Source organism: Ornithorhynchus anatinus, chromosome 2, assembly GCF_004115215.2.
Source record: "Ornithorhynchus anatinus isolate Pmale09 chromosome 2, mOrnAna1.pri.v4, whole genome shotgun sequence".
Classification (NCBI taxonomy): Eukaryota; Metazoa; Chordata; class Mammalia; order Monotremata; family Ornithorhynchidae; genus Ornithorhynchus; species Ornithorhynchus anatinus.
In genome coordinates, this window is record NC_041729.1 from 111511832 (window position 1) to 111530367 (window position 18536).

Below are 18536 nucleotides of genomic sequence, written 5' to 3' on the forward strand. Positions count from 1 at the left end.
GACCTGTTCTAATGCCTCTCCACCACTTGACTGCTATGTGACTTTGGCAAGTCAAGTAACTTCTCTGTGCCTCAGTTACCTCATCTCTAAAATGGGGATTGAGTCTGTGGGACATGGACTGTGTCAACCCTGATTAGCTTGAATCTGCCACAGCACTTAGTACAGTGTCTGGCACATAGTAGGCACTTAACAAAATACCATGAAAAATAAAAAACGCCCTGCCCTCCACCATGGATTATTAAAATCTCTGTCTCCATGGCTCCCTGGTCCCTTCCAGCTCCACTCTTCACTCCTTTGTGAGCTGCATAACAGAATCCACCTTCCATTTCTGTACCTACCCGCACTGTTCTTAACCTGTGCCAGACCAGACCCACCCACCTGGCTTTATTTTTAACCTTGTCCAGATGCAGCTCCCCAAACCCCATCCTTTGCTGCTCAGTTTCTCCTTGCAGAGGACACCTTCTAAGACCCAGGAGCCATGGGGACAGAACAGGGACTGGGGTGACTGTGGCCTCTTCCCCTTCTGGTTCAGTCCTGGCATTACTAATAATAAAAATAATAATTACGATATTTGTTCAGTGCTTACTATGTGCCAAGCCTCTCCTAGGAATCGACGCCTTATCGTGGCAAGAGAGTTTGTGTATGCTGATGAAGCTTAGAACTATGCTATATAGGGTTATCCATAATGGAAAGGCCTAAGCTGAAGTGTTAGACAAGGTCGATTCACTGGTGCTGGACAGCAGCGGCATGGGAAAGAATCAAAGGCAGACGATCAAGTAATCAAAATATTGATCAAAGATAATGGCAGGGATTCAAGCTTTTACTGCACGGAAGAAGGCAGTGCTAAACCACTTCTGTACCTTTACCAAGAAAACTCTATGGATACACATACCAGAATGACTTTATGGCAGAAAATGGGACGTGCTGGAGAGGGTGTGTCCATGGAGTCGCTATGGGTAAGAAACGACTTGGCATTTTAAGAAGAAGATGATGTGCCAAGCACCGTTCTAAGCACTGGGATAGATACAGTTTGGCACAGACCCTCTCCCACACACTCACACTCACAGTGGGGCTCACACTCTTAATCCCCATTTTACATATGGCTGAGGTCCAGAAAAGTCACTTGCTCAAGGTCACACAAGTGACACGTGGCAGAGACATGATTAGAATGCAGGTCCTTCTGACTCCCAGGCCTGTGCTCCACTCTGGGGGACTGTAAGTGAACCACATGTCAGGGAAGGGACACAGAGGCTGGGCCAGGACAAGTCTAAAAAGAAAATGCCATATGGGCATACCCAAATGGGCAGGGATTGGGTCAGGGAGGTGGGACAAGGGGAGATGATGCTTCAGAGAGCTGGGTGGTGGGGTAAGTGGAGGTAGAGCAAGAGTAGGGAGGCGCAATTAGTAGTGGACACATTAGGTGGAACATGGATGACAGATTGGGAAAAAATGTAAAAAGCCTCCTGCATGTGTCTTTGCAAAGTCAAAGACTACATGCTATAGCACATCTGCTCCAGGGACCTCTGTTATTACCCATGTGTGGGAGCTCCTTATGTGGTGTTCTGTGAAGGGGATAGAAGAAGGGAGAGGAAATAAGAAACTCTATTGCAGAAGACGGACCAATAGTCTCTAGTAAGAGGCATCAGTATCATAGGGATGGAAACAAAAATACTTACATGATGGGGGTGGGGGAAGCCAGGAGATTCTAATGGAGTTTTAGAGCTTTGAGTTTTTGAGCTTTAAGATGGAACATGTAGCTAAATGAACATGTAGCTAAATGTTTGATTCCACAACCAGAAGAAAAATTAAAAACCCGAGAAAGGAATAGAAACAGGTGTATTAGAGGAATAGATAGGGGGTAATAAGGGAGACAGAGACCAAGGAGGCTACAAGAGGTATAGAAGGACACAGAGGGAGACAAGATGAGATAGAAGATGATGAGAGAAGGACAAAGTGATGGGAAAGTCTCAAGAGAAGGAACACTCTGTGGGAGAGAAAGATGGGAGACAGACATTGACACAAGCACAGAAACAATAACTGTTAGGAAGAATGAGCTACTTGCTCACCGAGATGTCCTTAGCACCAAGAAGATAGGTGCAGCATCAGCAGGAGGATAAGAGGTAAGTGAAGCAGCAGTTGAAGCTGCCAGAAGTGTAGCTTGCTGGCCAGAATTCCAGACATAGATCCTGGAAGAGTAGGAATCAGGCAGGGTGGGAGTTTAAAGCACTCAGTCACCTTGCCCACTCTTATCTTACCTCTCTGCTTTCCTTGCAAACTTTACTCGTTTAATGCCAACCTACTCACTGTATCTCGATCTCATCTATCTCGCCACTGAACTCTCTCCCACAACCTGTCTCTGGCCTGCAATGCCCTCCCTCTTCGTATCTGACACATGATCACTCTCTCCCCCTTTAAAACCTTACTGAAGGCACATCTCCTCCAAGGTATTCCCCAACTAAACCCTCATTTCCTCTTCAACTACTCCCTTCTGCATTACCCTTGCACTTGGATTTGCACCCTTTTTTTACCCTCCTCTTCAGCCCTACCACACTTATGTAATAGATCCATAATTTATTTATATTGATTTCTGTCTCCTCCTCTAGGCTGTAAGCTATGTGTGGGTAAGGAATGTGTCTAACAACTTTGTTATATTGTACTCTCCCCAATGCTTAGTACAGTGCTCTGCCCGCAGCAAGTACTCAGTAAATATGATTGAACGAATGGGGGAAGTGGCTTCATTTCTTACTTTTTCCTGGAGCTGCTCTGATCTACAGTGCTCTTTACCTGCTGCTAGCCCTGTCCCTATTCTGGTGGCTTGATCCCTCTCACTAGCTCCTTCAGTCCAGCCAATGGCACTAGAGGCACCTCTGTAGTCCTCAGGCAGGACAAATAGGCTACAGATAAGTAGCCTCTGGCTCCTAGATGTAGCTTACCTCTCTCCTGCAGCACTGAGGGCTAGGGAAGGGATGCAGCTGTGCCAACTGCCAACAAGAGGCAAGGGAATATAATTGCCTCCTCATCCCTCTCAGGGCCACTCTGGCTACTGCTCTGATCCCTAGGTTATGGGGCTGTGACCAGTGAGAGAGGGTTACACTGGGGCATGGAAGTTGGTAGTCCTCCAAATCAGTCAACATGAAGAACCACCTTCTATCCAGAATGCTAGAAAACTGCAGGGTGCATCATAACTTGCACACAAAACAATGCAACGTAAAAGCAACAATAAACACTGGCTGCATCTACTTTTATTTAATGCATACATCAGAAAAAGAATAATACTGAATTGCACAGGAATCGGTAGATGGAGACAACCCAATTCATTAATAACATGAGGCAATCTTCTGCCCAGAATCAGATCAAAACAGGATAACAAGTCATCTTGGCATCTGTGTAAAACTGAACCAAACCAATCCAGACAGACACTTGTCTAGACAAACACAATAGTTTACCCCAAAATTATATGGCACTAGAAATGGAGATGGTTAAATAGGAAATTCCTGATGGAGTGGCTGCCTAAGCATTGAGAAATGATCACAGGATGCACCTGAAGGAGGGGTCAGGAGGTGACCAAATTTGCCTCCTTGATTTCACCACTCAGAGTCAGGGGCAGGGTGAAATCGGTGGCTTCAGAAAGGCAGCCCAGTTACTAGTGGTGGAACAATTGGCTTGAGCTGTCTCCATTGGCCTCAGATTTCCCTCAGGAGCTGGTCCCAGTTGGACCCTTCATATAATTGAAATATCCAGGGGCAAGTGAATTCTCTAGTTAATTCAGTTGGGTTGTACCCAGATTTTCCCACAAATATTGTGAATTTGGGAGGAGGCAAGTGAAGGAGGGAGAAGCAGGGATTGGTAAACAAGAGGAAGCAGAATTCTGTCAGGAGTTGGGAAGTGTAGTGGATCAGGTAGAGAGGCAGGGGTTCCCCAAATTTGGAACTGCTATCCTGAGCCCGGGCTGCAGCTGAGCAGGTTGCATGGGGGAATGGGCTGTTTCCATATTACATTCCCAAATATCGCACCCTAAAGCTTTGAATTGGTCCATTTTCCTAGGCTGTTGTCCGGAGATGACCCAACCCTCCATTTAGGAAACAGAATTATAAAACCAGGGTCCTTGTCCCTCTACTTCAAGATCATTTAACAGCACCCTTTCCCTCCCTCAAGCAAAATCAAGACCTTTGCTTCTTACGTGACTCTTTTTTTTTAAATTTAAGGTAATGTGCTGTCCATCCATGCTGGTTTATGGCCACACATTGAAACTCAGAAGAGAAATCATTGTCTTCCACTTGTGTGATTTTTAATGTGTTGTTCATGCAAGAGAGTTGACCTCTAAGATTAGGGGAAAGGAAAGCAAACATTATATTTCACGGTTTCTTACAAGTTGTCAAAACAAGTTGGGAGGAGAAAGGGACATAAATTTTCAACATTTGTAATCCTACCTTGCTGAAACCATTTTTCCTGGATACTCATGAAATCTGGAGTCATTGAACCTATGAATAACGGTGTTGTCAACAAGCCACTTGAGAATAGCTATCTCTTGGGGGCCTTTCCCAAAGCAGGCTGAACAGGAAATAGTTACAGGGGCACCTAGACAGGAATTGAAAGAGTTAAAAGCCACACAGTGTTCTACTTATACATCTATTTGATGTATCCTGGAAACTCTTTGGCCCCAAACGAGACTTTTATTCTTCTACTCTCCCACTACCTCATTTCATTCTCCTCCCAGCTTACTCTCTCCTCCTGCAGTAGGGAGTCATCACTGTATTTTGTACCAGTGATTTGCCCTAAGCAGTCCCTGAGCTACAAAGACAAGAACAAACTCCTGGTTGCCTCTGTTTATTCTCCTCCTGAAGCATGCAGAGGCTTATCCTATGTAAGCATTAGACTGTAGGATCCTTGAAGGAAGGCATCATGTCTTCCACCTCTATTGGACCGTACTCTCCCAACCTCTGCACACCGTAAGCACTCAATAAATACCAGTGATTGATTCAGGCAGATTTTTTCAGTCCAAGGTCATAATTTTGCACTCTCATTCCTTCTCCTCCTGGATAATAATGGTAATAATGATGATGGCATTTGTTAAGCATTTACTATGTGCCAAACACTGTTCTAAGTGCCGGGGTCAATACAAGGTAATAAGGTTGTCCCACGTGGGGCTAACAGTCTTAATCCTTATTTTACAGGTGAGGTAACTGAGGCACAGAGAAATTAAGTGACGTGCAAAAGGCCACACAGCATACATGTGGCAGAGCTGGGATTAGAACCCAGGTCCTGCTAACTCCCATGCCCGTGCTCTTTCCACTAAGCCACGCTGCTTCTCTAGATTTTTGAGATACACATCAAGTTCACCTCCTGCTTATTCCACAACTCCCACCTCTACATTGATAGAGGCAACTTTATCTGCACATAGTAGGCACTCAATAAATGCCATCAATTGATTTATCAAAATAAATACAACAGCCAATCACTTACCAAGTTTTACTTTTTCCACAGCATTGTTAGGAGGGATTTTAATTTGGGGATGAAATGAGGCTCGTCTCTCTGATGAAATGAAGGATAAGGAAAGATAATAAAGTATTCATTCTAACAAGAAGCATGCACAATGTTAAACCCAAAAGCACCAGAGTGGCAGCTGAAAAAGGATCCCAATTGTTACAACACAGCTAGTCCTGGGCATTCTCCAGTTCCCAAACATGGAGCCCCCATCTGCAGAGCAAGAAACAACCCTGACAGGCTTAGAACTTCCACCTCTATGGACCTTGAGATTGGCACTTGCCTAGTTAGATTAAAAAGTGCCATTTTCTCCAACTACAACTGTATAAATACTCTGCTCAGGATACCAGATTAAATGGTCCTTCATTCTCCATTAGGCTAATATTCTAGCTTCACAGGTATCTTTTGTCCTTGGCCTAGAGCACCGATCTTGGGGTCAGAAGATATGGGTTCTGGCTCTGCCACTTGACTGTTGTGTGACCTGGGGCAAGTCACTTAACTTCTCCTAGCCTCAATTTCTTCATCTATAAATTGGATAGCAAATACCTCTTCTACCTCTCTCGTTGGATTGTGAGCCCAATGTGGGTAAGGGACTGGGTGCAGCCTGATTATCTTGTATCTACCCCAGAATTTAGTATAGTGCATGGTAGAAAGTAAGCACTTAACAAATATCACCGTTTAATTGGACCTCTCTCCATTCTCTTCCCTCTGTATCCCTTGCATCCCACATTCAGGAAGTGGCTAAAATATATGGGCCTTTTGACACTAACTGTATGCTGGGAAACCAGGAAGCTGGATTTCACACATTTAGCCTTGTGAGCCTTAGCAAGTCTGAAGCCCCTGGATTCTTAAATGGCACTGCAATCCAAGAGGAGTCCAGGAATGTGTGGGGAAAATCATCAGTCCTATCCTGCCTTGATTATTCATTCATTCATTCAATCATATTTATTGAGCACTTACTGGGTGTATAGCACTGTACTAAGTGCTGGATTACCATACTGGCCACCTTTCTGAGCTCTCTGCAGCCTGTCTCTACCTACTCTAGTCCATACTTCACTTTGCTGCCCGGATCATTTTTCTACAAAGAGGTTCATGTCCTTTTCCCCCACTCCTCAAGAGCCTCCAGTTTTTGCCCATTCACTTCTGCATTAAACAAAAGCTCCTCACCTTTGCCTTTAAAGCACTCAATCACCTTGCCACCTCCTACCTCACTTCACCACTCTCCTACTAGAACCCAGCTCTCATACTTGCTCCTCTAATGCTAACCTTCTCAGTGTACCTCAATCTTGTCTATTTCACCACCTACTTCTTGCCCATGTCCTGCCTCTGGCCTGGAATGTCCCCTCCTTATATCTAACAGACAGTTACTCTCCCCCACTTCGAAGCCTTACTGAAGGCAGACATCTCCTCCAAGAGGCCTTCCCTGACTAAGCCCTCCCTTCCTCTTCTCCCACTCCCTTCTGCATCACTCTGATGTTCTCCATTTATTCATCCCCACTCCAAGCCCCATCAGACTTTTGAACATAGCTAAAATTTACTTATTTATATTAAAGTCTGCTTCTCCTTTTGGAGTGTAAGCTTATTGTGGGAAGGGAATGTGTCTGCTTATTGTTTTATTGTACTCTTCCAAGTGCTTAGTACAGTGCTCTGCACACAACAAATGTGAATGAATAAATTGAACGAATGAATGAATTAATTAAAAGGGAAGATCAAATCTGGGGTGAGAAGAGGGATCTCAGACTAGAACATTCCCAGGAAGATCTGTTTTGAACCCTAGCCAACTCCATTAATCTGGAGAGTTGGAGGAAATGGTGAAATCCCCTGAGGAATCCAATCTGTCCCAAGAAGGGATAGAATTTTAAATACCTGGTGCATGTTGAGGGACTTAGACCAATTCACCTAAGAGTGGTTACTAGATTCAGAACAGATCTCACCATCAACAGACTTGGCTGGGCCCTTCCTATGTCCAGCGTGCTTTACTAGGCATTTGAAAACAATCAAAGCAAGTACAAGACAGAATCTCTACACTTAAGGATCTTGCAATCTGAAGGGGAAGGCAAGTACAAAACTATATTTTTTTTGTATAGGTGTGTATAGACGAGTATAGGCATGAGGTAGTTGTGGGCAGGAAATGTGTCTGTTGCTGAATTGTACTCTCCCAAGAGCTTAGCACAGTGCTCTGCACACAGTAAGTTCCCTATAAATACAACTGAATGAACGAATTTTTTTTAAAAAATCAGTCAATGGTATTTATAAGTGCTTTCTCTGTTCAGAGCACTGTACAGAGCACTTGGGAGAGGACAATCAATCACAGGTATTTATTGTTTACTGTGTGCTGAATATTGCACTGAGAGCTTGGGAAAGCACAATACAATTTAACTGGTAGACACGAACCCTGCCCACAAGGAGATTACGGTCTATGTGGGGAGGTAGTAATTAAAATAAATTGCAATAATAATAATTGCGGTATTTGCTAAGTGCTTACTGTGTGCCAGGCACTGTACTAAGCATTGGGGTGGCTACAAGCAAGTCAGGTTGGACACAGCCTCTAACCCACATGGGGCTGACAGTCTCAATCCCCATTTTGTAGATGAGATAACAGGCACAGAGAAATGAAGTGATTTGCTCAAGGTCACAAGAGCCAGGATTAGAATCCAAGACCTTCTGACTTCCAGGTCTGTGCTCTTTTGATTAGGCCACATTGTGCCACTTTTGAGGAGTGAAGGAGGGGCAAGACTGCTGAGCTCTGTCCCTTCCATCACAGAGAAAACTGTGCAAAAGTCATCGGTAGGGCAGACAGCTTGGCAAACCTCTCTGCAGACATGGAGCCTAGGGCAATGAAGCCTATTGGGAACTTGATCTACTCAAGCTCTGCTTCTCTTGTCTTTTCCATTTAGAACCTAATAATAATAATAATAATCATTGGGGCATTTGTAAAACACTTACTATGTGCCAAGTACTGTTCTAAGCATAGGGGGTAGATACAAGGTAATTAGGTCAGACACAGTCCCTGTCCCACATGGGGCTCACAGTCTTGATTCCCATTTTACAGATGAGGTAACTGAGGCACAGAGAAATTAAGTGACTTTCCCAAGATCATAAAGCAGACATGTGACAGAACTAGGATTAGAACCCATGTCTTCTAACTCCCAGGTTCATGCTCTTTGTATTAGACCATGCTGCTTCTGTAGAAATCCTATGGAAATCTGGTTTGTTGAGAAACTGTATTTAATGAGAGCAGATGTTGGTTTATTTTTTTTCTGACTGTTGGAAATAGAAGGAGAAAATGACTGTGGGTGGACCAGGAATCAGATGGCTAGAATAGGAAAGGGAGTGTTTATACATGGAGAAATAGATGTCATAAAAATTCTGCAGGCTGACAAAAAAAATCTGTAGTACAGAAAATGTTCTCAAATTCCCTCCATCATATCCTTCGTAAAACATCAGAGACAACCAACATGACACAATTTGGCTCTATACCCTGTGAAGACACTGTGGGTTACTGGAAAGACTGTGGCCCTGGGTGTCAGGAGACCTAGATTCTTGACCCAGATCTGCCGCTGGCTTACTGCATGATGTTGATGAGTTACTTAACATTAATGAGACTCATCTGTAAAGTGAAGATAATCAGTCCTATCTCTCCTTACCTTAAAGTGTTGTGGTGAAGTTTATAATGAGACAACTGATATAAGAGTACTTTGGAAAAATAAAAGCACCCTACAAAAATGGCATTAACAAACATGAGTTGTCATCTAAACAAACTCTTGTAAACCAGGACCTCACAGAACCCAATGGCATGCATAAACGTACAAACATGAACGTACACACACACACACACAAACGCAGACACACAACTACACACACACACACAACTTTAGCTTCTAGACAACAACCCACTGATGGAATGACAAATTAATCACAAATTTTATTTTACTTTTTTAAAACAATGTTAGCACCAGTGAACATTTTTTTGTTCTATTTAGAGTAGCAAAAAACTTCCTCTCTTTTCTTCCACAACGACTCAGAAATAAATGCCAGATGGTCACCTTACCTTTAAATTTGAATTCTACTGTTGCAGTCACCGGATAAATAGTTCCTTTTTCATTGTGGACAAATTGGCAGGTGTAATTTCCTGAATCGGCTTCAGTTGCACCTATGATCAGCAAGAAGTCCTTTCTTGATAAATATTTTGCTTCACGCAAGGGTTTGCAGTTCTGAGGGGGAAAATTCCATTCAGTGTTGGAGGACAACCTTTAAATGACCCAATTTTAACAATGACTTGATTTCCATGTATAGCTTTATTGGTTTAAATTTACCTGAAACCACTGAATGTCACCTGAATTATTATAGATATCGAGATTAGGGCAATAGATGGTTGAGAGCCCGATTGGGAACCGATAGATCAAATCATCTGGGGTGACACAACCAGCTTGTTTCGGGTATATCTTCACATTCACCAATGCAGATTCCCTGGAACTGTTGCTGATAAAATAAGACAAGTCATTTTTTAAAAAACAAGCCAGTCATGCAGCATTCCTCAGCAATGCTTTCCATAAGGATTTTATCCTTTGGAACTGAAAACAATGGGATTTGAGAAATTCAGTTATATGAGAGAAGCATCCCAACAAGAGTGCTAACAAGAAGAGGAAGTTAAAGAGGGAAAGTGATTGGTTCTGTTTCTGACCTATTGACTGTTCAAGCTCTTTTAATCAATTTCAATTCATCAAAATCTTCCTGAGGATATTTCTCCCTTTTTTTTTTGTCTTAGGCTTTTGTCATCTCTGACCCATAGAGACGCCATGGACACGTCTCCCAAACTGCTTTACCTCCATCTGCCATTGTTCTGGCAATATATCCATAGAGTTTTCTTGGTAAAAATACAGAAGTGTTTTACCATTTCTTCCTTCCCCATAATAAATCTGAGTTTCCATCCTCGACTCTCTCCCGTGGCTGCTGCTGCCCAGCACAGGGAAATTTTGACTTGTAGCAGATTGTCTTTCCCTTGCTAGCCATTGCCCAAGCTAGGAATGGAATGGATATGCTTCTGCTTGACTCTTCCTCCCATAGTCAAGAATGGCAGAATACTGGAAACTCTCCAGATGCTATCCTGAGAGGGGCTTTCTCCCTTTGCCACTGCTTTGTTTTTTCTGTTTTTAGGCTATGATGGAGTCTCCCAGAATAAAGAACTGTGGAGCCCTGATCCCGTCATGAAGATCTTGAGACTGAAAATCTAGGCCAAGAAAATGATTTAAGTGAGAATAATTTATGCCCACCAGACATATTGTCTGGTCCTTGTCAGGCATGTTTCTTGTGGGGCCCAGAGTGCATAGAGTGAGTGGGCAGGCTTTATTATTGTGCTTCTTATGCCACGTGTGGAAACCATTTTCCAAAAAGGTGAAACTTGGTCATTGCCTTTTGCCACCCTTCCTTATATTTGGAACAATCACATTTGTAATCTTCTGTATTAGTTTGGATCTATTTCTACAATAGTTATTATTATTCATAATAATAATAATAATAATAATGGTATTTGTTAAGCATTTACCAAGTGCCAGGTGCTGTTCTAAGTGCTGGGGTAGATACAAGATAGTTGGCTTGGATACAGTATGAAGCTCACAGTAATCCTCATTTTACAGGTGAGAGAACTGAGGCCCAGAGAAGTGAAGTGACTTGTCCAATATCACATGGCAGATGACTGGTGGACACAGGATTAGAAACCAGGTACTTCTGACTTCCAGGCCTGTACTCTATCCACTAGCTCATTCTTCTCTATTCACTAGGCCAGAAATGTCCATTAGTATTATTCTTATTTTAGCAATTTACTCTTTTTTCTCCATGTATCAAAGAGTGGACTTTTTTCACAGGTTTGTCTACTTTCTCTGTTTCCCCATGCAAATCTGATGTGTTCAAATCCTTCTTTCGACTGACAATGATTAACTGGCAAAAGCTTTTTCCAAATGCAAAACATCTTGCTCTCATTATATATTTTTACTGTGTAATTCCTTTCCATATCAAACTATCAGTTTAATTTATCAGTTTATCAACTAGTAGTATTAATTGAGAACCTATTACTCAATAAAGAACTTGAGAGAGTATAATGTAACTAGAATATAATAATGATAGTATTTGTTAAGCGCTTACTATGTGCAAATTACTGTTTTAAGTGCTGGGGTAGATACAAGGTAATCAGGTTGCCCCAAGTAGGACTCACAGTCTTCATTCCCATTTTATAGATGAGGTAACTGAGGCACAGAGAAGTTAAGTGACTTGCCCATGGTCACCCAGCTGACAAGTGGCAGAGCCGGGATTAGAACCCATGACCTCTGACTCCCAAGCCCAGGCTCTTTCCACTGAGCCTTGCCCTTAAGGAACTTCATTTTATCACAGTTTCTTATTTGATCCACATCAAAACAATTTGAGAAGACAAATAATAGGGTGTTTTCTTTTGTTTCTTTGGTATGCTTGCTATTTGTCAGCTTCTGGACGTTTCCTGCCTAGTAAATACATAGGCTACTGGTTAACTGATTGAGGAGCAAAAGCAAGATATGGAGGCTCACCTACAGGGGAAGAGGGAAGTTCAAAGCAGAGATCAAAGTTCCATGTCCCTGGAATGACTGATTTATCATTTGGTATTTCAATCAATCAATGGTATTTCCTGAGCACTTGATGTGTGCAGATCACTGTGCTAACAACTTGGGAGAGTACAGTATTCATTCATGCAATCGTGCTTAGTGAGCGCTTACTGTGTGCAGAGCACTGTACAAAGGAGTTACTAAACATGTTCCCTGCCTACAACGAGTTTACAATTTAGAGGGGGAAACAGACATTAATATGAATAAATAATTTATGGATATGTACATAAGTGCTGTGGGGCCGGGGGGGGAATATCAAGGGCCCAAAGGATACAGATCCAAGTGCCTAGATGGCACAGAAGGGAGAGGCAGTCCGGAAAAGAAGGGTTAATCAGGGAAGGTTTCTTGGAGGAGATGTTACCTTAATAAGGCTTTGAACATGGGGAGAGTGGTGGTCTGGCAAATATGGAGAGGGAGAGAGTTCCAGGCCACTGGAAGGATGTGAGAAAGGGGTCAGCAGTGAGATAGATGAGATTAGGACAAAATGAACAAACTGGAGCTAGAGGAACAAAGTGTGTGGACTGGGCTGCAGTGGGAAATCAGTGAGGTAACATAGGAGGGGGTGAGCTGATTGAGAGGTCTAAAGCCAAAGGCAGAGTTTCTATATGATGCGGAGGTGGATGGGCAACGACTGGAGGTTACTGAGGAATGGGGATACATGGACTGAATTTTTTTTAGAAAAATGATCTGCACAGAAGAATGAATTATGAACTAGAGAGGAGAAATACAGAAGTCAGAGAGGTCAGCAAGGAGACAGATAATAAGAATTATTATTATGCAAATGTGGGTTAGGATAGGTGCTTTGATCAGAGGAGTAACAGTTTGAATAGAAAGAAAAGGACTAATTTTAGCTATGCCACGAAGGCTGAACCGACAGGATTTGGTGACAGATTGAATATGTGGGTTGAATGAGGCAGATAAATTGAGGATAATGCCAAGGCCATGGGCTCTTGAGACATGGAGGATGGTGGTGCTGCCTACAGTGATGAGAAAGTCAGGGGGAGGAGAGGGTTTAGCTGGGAAGATGAGGAGTTCTGTATTTCTCTTACCTGTGCTGGATACAAGTGTAGTTTGCAGCATCTTCTATCAAAGTTGGTAGGAACTTGAGCATATCTCTGGAAGAATATCTACGTTCCCCTTCTCTGGCAGGAATGCTTTCATTTGTTTGTGTAACATACCAGTCAATTTGGAAGCCAGCTTGTGGATATAAAGGGCAAGCCACAATCAAAGCTTCTCCTTCCTTTGCCACATAGTAATGAACTGCAAATGGACAATGTATAAGCCATTAAGTCTGCTTGAGGAAAAACCCCAGTGGTTAGAACAGTGCTTGACACATAGTAAGCACTTAACAAGTAACACAATTACAACTGAGTTGAATCCACCTGAGAGACAAAATATCATATTAGCATAAACTCCTCTTCTCTTGGGAAATTTTGTTCTTTACATCATGTTCATCAACCAAGAACAAACACTTCTCCAATCTTGTTAGGAAAATATTGATGTGAACAGAATATAAAGTGAGACTTACTATTATAGGTGGCTGTGCAGGGGATGAGGAATATACATAGAACGACCAGGGAACAGGATTGCATCGTCTATTTCTAAAACAAAAAGAAAAGAGTGAGTGAGGATTTTGGTCCAGTCTTATATCAAGGAAAACTATGACATAGATTTTCATCACCAGACTGATTTTGAGAGTTTTCTGAGAAATAGAGAGCATTTGCATGCCTAGAAACAAAACATAACAATTGAGAATTATGAGGCATGCTTTGCTTATATACAATTACACAAGGAAACTATGTCAATTTAATGATTCCTGCTATCTTTTCTTTCCATGTCAGTGTGACATTGTCAGCTCTAGTTTATAATTCTTTTTTTTCCACTCTTGGGAAAACATTTTAATAGAGAATGGTTAAATTATACTCCATTTTAGAACATGGGTTTTCTTTGGAAGATAGCATTAGTATTAATGATCAATAAAGACATTGTAAAATTTGAGAATCTTTGGCATTCAATGAGATAGTATCTTCCAAAAGGTTCATAAGCTACAATCCTTCATTACTCCCCCAATACTGCTCTAGTATTACCTATTAAGTGGAGTGAATGTCTGTTCCGCTGCCTATGAACCCAACATTTCCTGTCTCCTACATTTAGGGGGTGCAAAAGGCAGATGCAGTCATCAACTGACTCTGGTCTCTCTACCTCCTTCTTCTGGCATTCAATTCTTTCACATGCTTCATACTAATGAGAAGTTTGGTCTCTCTGTTGGTATTTATCCAAATTCATTTCAAACAGTGCAGCAGTCACTTGAGTTGACCCTTCGCTCAGAGGATGGGGGAGGAGAAACTTCAGAGGTTGCCAAAGGCGGAGGAAACTCCTTCTCCTCATCTAGACTGTAAGCTCATTGTAGAAAGGAAACATGTCCACAAACTCTGTTATATTGTACTCTCCCAAGTGCTTAGTACAGTGCTCTATATACAGTAAGCACTCAATAAATATGATTGATTAATTGATTGAATCTAGGTATCCCTTGCTAGAGAAACAGCTTGGCCTAGTGGATAGAGCATGGGCCTGGGAGTCAGAAGAACCTGGATTCTGATCCCAGCTCCACCTGTTGTCTGCTATGTGACCTTGGGTATGTCATTTAACTTCTCTGTGCCTCAGTTACCTCATCTGTGAAATGGGGATTAAGGCTGTGAACCCCATGTGGATCATGGACTGTATCCAACCTGATTAGATGGTATCCACTCCAGAACTTGGTACAGTGCCTGACACATAGTAAGAGCTCAACAAATACCATTAAAGAAAAAAAGAAAACCAGTATAGAAAGACCTGTCAGGTGCTTCCAGCTGGAACAGCCAATCCGAGAAAAGGATTGGAAATGGAGGAATGAGAGCGGGAGGAGCTTGAGTGAGAAGGCCCTCACCCATTTCAAGGGTGAAGCTTCAGAGATGTGATCCTGATAAATCAGGACAAAAGATGGAGAAAGGTTTTCCATGTAGGGATCCTGAAGGAAGGATCCCCTTGGGACAGGGGTCTTAGCCCAGAGGAGGAGAACCAATCAGGCACCGCTCTACTCCAGCATCCACGGATCCTGAAGGAAGGATTCAGAAGGGGGAATACCAGTACCTGGGATATCCCAAGAGAGGAGGGAAGAGAACCAGAAGAGCATGTGCACCAGCACCACTACAGGGGAGTAGAAAGGAGGCTGGGAAAAAGTGTAGGGAGGAAGTGCTAGAGAAAGGGAAAGGTATTTTAGATCAGAATTTGGCTCTAATTGTCACCTAATTGTTGTGTTACTAAAGCTTTCCGTGGAGAAGCAGCCTGGCCTAGTGAATAGAGCACAGACTTGGGAGTCAGAAGGATCTGGGTTCTAATCTCATCTCTGCCACTTTTTTGCTGTGTGACTTGGGACAAGTCACTTCACTTCTCTGTACCTCTGTTACCTCATCTGTAAAATAGGGATTGAGACTGTGAGCCCCATGTGGACTATGTCCAACCTGATATGCTTGTATCCACCCCAATGCTTAGTACAGTGCCTGGCATATAGTAAGTGCTTAACAAATACCATAATTATTATTATTATTATATTAAAAACTGTTCATAACTCTAAGCTATGCATGTCTGCCAGTGGCATGGACTTAGGCACTTCCAGGGAGATGTGTTTTCCTGGGAACTGAGGGAGAGGCAGAAATCTCTCCTTCAAACTTCCTGTCACCAACCGTGGGAGACAGCTGGCTAGATTATCAATGATCCCTTTGCCTTTGGGAGAAGTGCAAATTTGAAAGACAAGCATTGGTGATGGTAGCCCAAAAGGGTGCAAGAGTGGGGTTTGCTAGACAGGAAACCCACATTGTGCTGTTCCCAGAAAGGAAAATCCAGAGGACTTTAAGACCCAGGGGAAATTATGAGTATTCCTAAATGCCCCTGAGATTTTAAAGCTGAGTCCCTCTCATGTCACAAATAGAATGTAGTGAGCATAAGCACATTGATGTGCACTATTCAAATAAGGCTGATCTAATCCTCTAGGCACTGAGCCTAAATCATCTGTTTCTTCAAACAAGATTGCTGAAAAGATAAAACGTTGACACTGGCTTGGAAGTTCCAAAATAAAACTGCAAAGAAACTATGGGCAACTTGTAAAAATGGGTAATGCTTTGAGACGCACCCGCAGCCAAGTAACCGACAAATAGATTTCCAGATAGACATGAAAAGACCTGCAGGTAGAGAGTCATAGGCATGGGGGAAAATGGGAAGACATGGAATGGGTATATGGAATGTGGAAGGAAGGAGCTGGAGCCTATGAAGGAAAGGCTGAGACAGAGAGGAAAGAGCTGGTTTGCAGTGCTCCTTGCCACCTCTCTGATGGTCACAAGAGCTGAAAGTAGGATTCATTCAATCGTATTTATTGAGCAAAGCATTGTACTAAGCACTTGGGAGAGTACAGTATCACAGTGAACAGTCACATTCCCTACTCATAATAAGCTTAGAGTCTAGAGATCTCTTTTACAATCTAGGGATCTCTCGGCAGTCCTGATCCTGAGGAAAGGAGAGCCCAAGCTGCCCCTGTAATGGCCCAGTGGGTAGCTAAAAAGGGACTAGAAACTCCCCAAACTCCTTCCCAACCCCTGGGCTATTTTCACCCCAAGCCACTTCCCTGGAAACTAGGGTCTCATTCTATTACTAGCCTGAAAGACATCTAGTCCATCTAGCCAACAGTCACCCAGGAGTTGCTTGGAGAGAATCAGACTATCCACAGGTGACACCCCTGATGTCCTTTTATTCACAAATATGTATTTATATGTAAGCATATGTAAATATTACATTAGTTCACTATTCCCTTAGTCAATTCAGGGAGTTCCTATCTATTATGGTATCTTATTCCTTGCCAAATAAATGTCATCCTTGAATCAAAAGCTACTTCATTAAACAACATTCTCAAGTACACCAGAAACAGTCTCTTTCCTGAATGAAAACAGTCACAGAAACCTAGAATACCTTCAATTATTGAGGAGTGAGGAGCCCCGGCTCCAGGAGGGCAAAGAGTGAAGCGGATGAGCTCTTACCTTCCTAAAGTCTGTAGACATTCAGCAACCAAAGAAACCTGGAATCATCTGCCCCTGTTTAAGAGAGATGAAAATCCTTTGAGTCCTCAATTTTTGGTTTGTTTAGGCAGATACTTTGTTGAGCTCTTAAAAGGTCAGAACAAGGCAGTTATCCCCACCTCCTCCCTTGTGGAGCATGGAGACAGTTTGTACCTGCTCAGTGATATCACAGCAAGAACTTCAAGTATTTGTGACAGTCCATCCCTGGAATCTTTCTTACTCTTAATTCACAAAGCCTTTTTTCCAGATTTCCCAGGACAGCTCCTGGAGAGGGGTCCCAGCCAAGATGTGCTTTTCCTATGCCTCTGTGAAGAATCAAGGGATGGAGTTTCCAAATAGGGACTGTTCCATCTGGACTTCTTCCCTCCCTCCCCATCCCCTCTTAAACACACTCCGCCTCATCGCTGGATTTCTGCCCCATGAATCATGTACTAAACAGGGGTGATGAACCGTCCAGAGCCCTGATAATCTAGGGGTTCCTTTGGACCAGTGCCACTGAGAGTGTGTCAGAAAGACGGAAGAAAGGTGACCAGTTTTGTGGTCATTTAGGAGGGTTATGAATGTGGCTTAAAAAAGGGGTGAAAAGTTTGGGGAACAGGCAGAGTCGAATGGAGAGAAGAGGAAAAGAAGAGAGAAGAGGGGAAAAGGAGATGGAAAAGGGTGAAGGGAGAGTTGATGGAAAAGTTGGGGAAACGAGTCTTAGGATGAACAGTCTGTCTAATTCCCAGCTATCATTTCACAGCACTTGGTACAATGCATAGCACACAGTAAGCTCTTAATAAATACTTCAAAGCACTCAATCACCTTGCCCCTGCCTTACCTCATCTCACTACTCTGCTACTACAGTAGGAGCATGGGAAGCAGCATGGCATATATGATAGAGCATGGGCCTGGGAGTCAGAGGACATGGGTTCTAATCCTGATCTGCCACTTGTCTGCTGTATGGCCTTGGGCAAGACACTTAAGTTCTCTGTGCCTGAGTTACCTCATCTGTAAAATGGGGATTAAGACTATGAGCCCCATGTGGACATGAACTTTGTCCAACCTGATTTTCTTGTATACATCCCAGTGCTCAGTACAGTGCCTGGCATATAGTAATTGCTTAATACCATAATTATCAATTATTATTATTATTACTAAAACCCAGCCCACACACTTCATTCCTCTAAAGCTAACCTTCTCACTGTGCCCCTATCTCGTTTATCTCACTGTCGACCCCTCACCCACAGCCTGCCTCAGGCCTGGAACACGCTCTCTTCTCAAATCCGATGGACAATTATTCTCCCCAGCCTTCAATGCCTTATTGAGAACACAC

General features: G+C 42.9%; 1 protein-coding gene across 1 annotated transcript in view; it reads right to left on the reverse strand.

Annotated features, from left to right (window-relative positions):
* The window catches only part of IL1RL1 (interleukin 1 receptor like 1), a 47037-nt gene that overhangs the window by 12421 nt on the left and 16080 nt on the right, over positions 1-18536 (reverse strand). Inside the window, exons 2-9 of the mRNA XM_029048882.2 lie at positions 17183-17236; positions 13645-13717; positions 13166-13376; positions 9801-9966; positions 9536-9698; positions 5464-5532; positions 4431-4578; positions 4181-4320 (exon numbers count right to left, since the gene is read on the reverse strand). Coding sequence (XP_028904715.1) covers positions 4181-4320; positions 4431-4578; positions 5464-5532; positions 9536-9698; positions 9801-9966; positions 13166-13376; positions 13645-13708 — 961 coding nt within the window. The 5' untranslated portion in view covers positions 13709-13717; positions 17183-17236. The remainder of the gene's footprint in view (positions 1-4180; positions 4321-4430; positions 4579-5463; positions 5533-9535; positions 9699-9800; positions 9967-13165; positions 13377-13644; positions 13718-17182; positions 17237-18536) is intronic.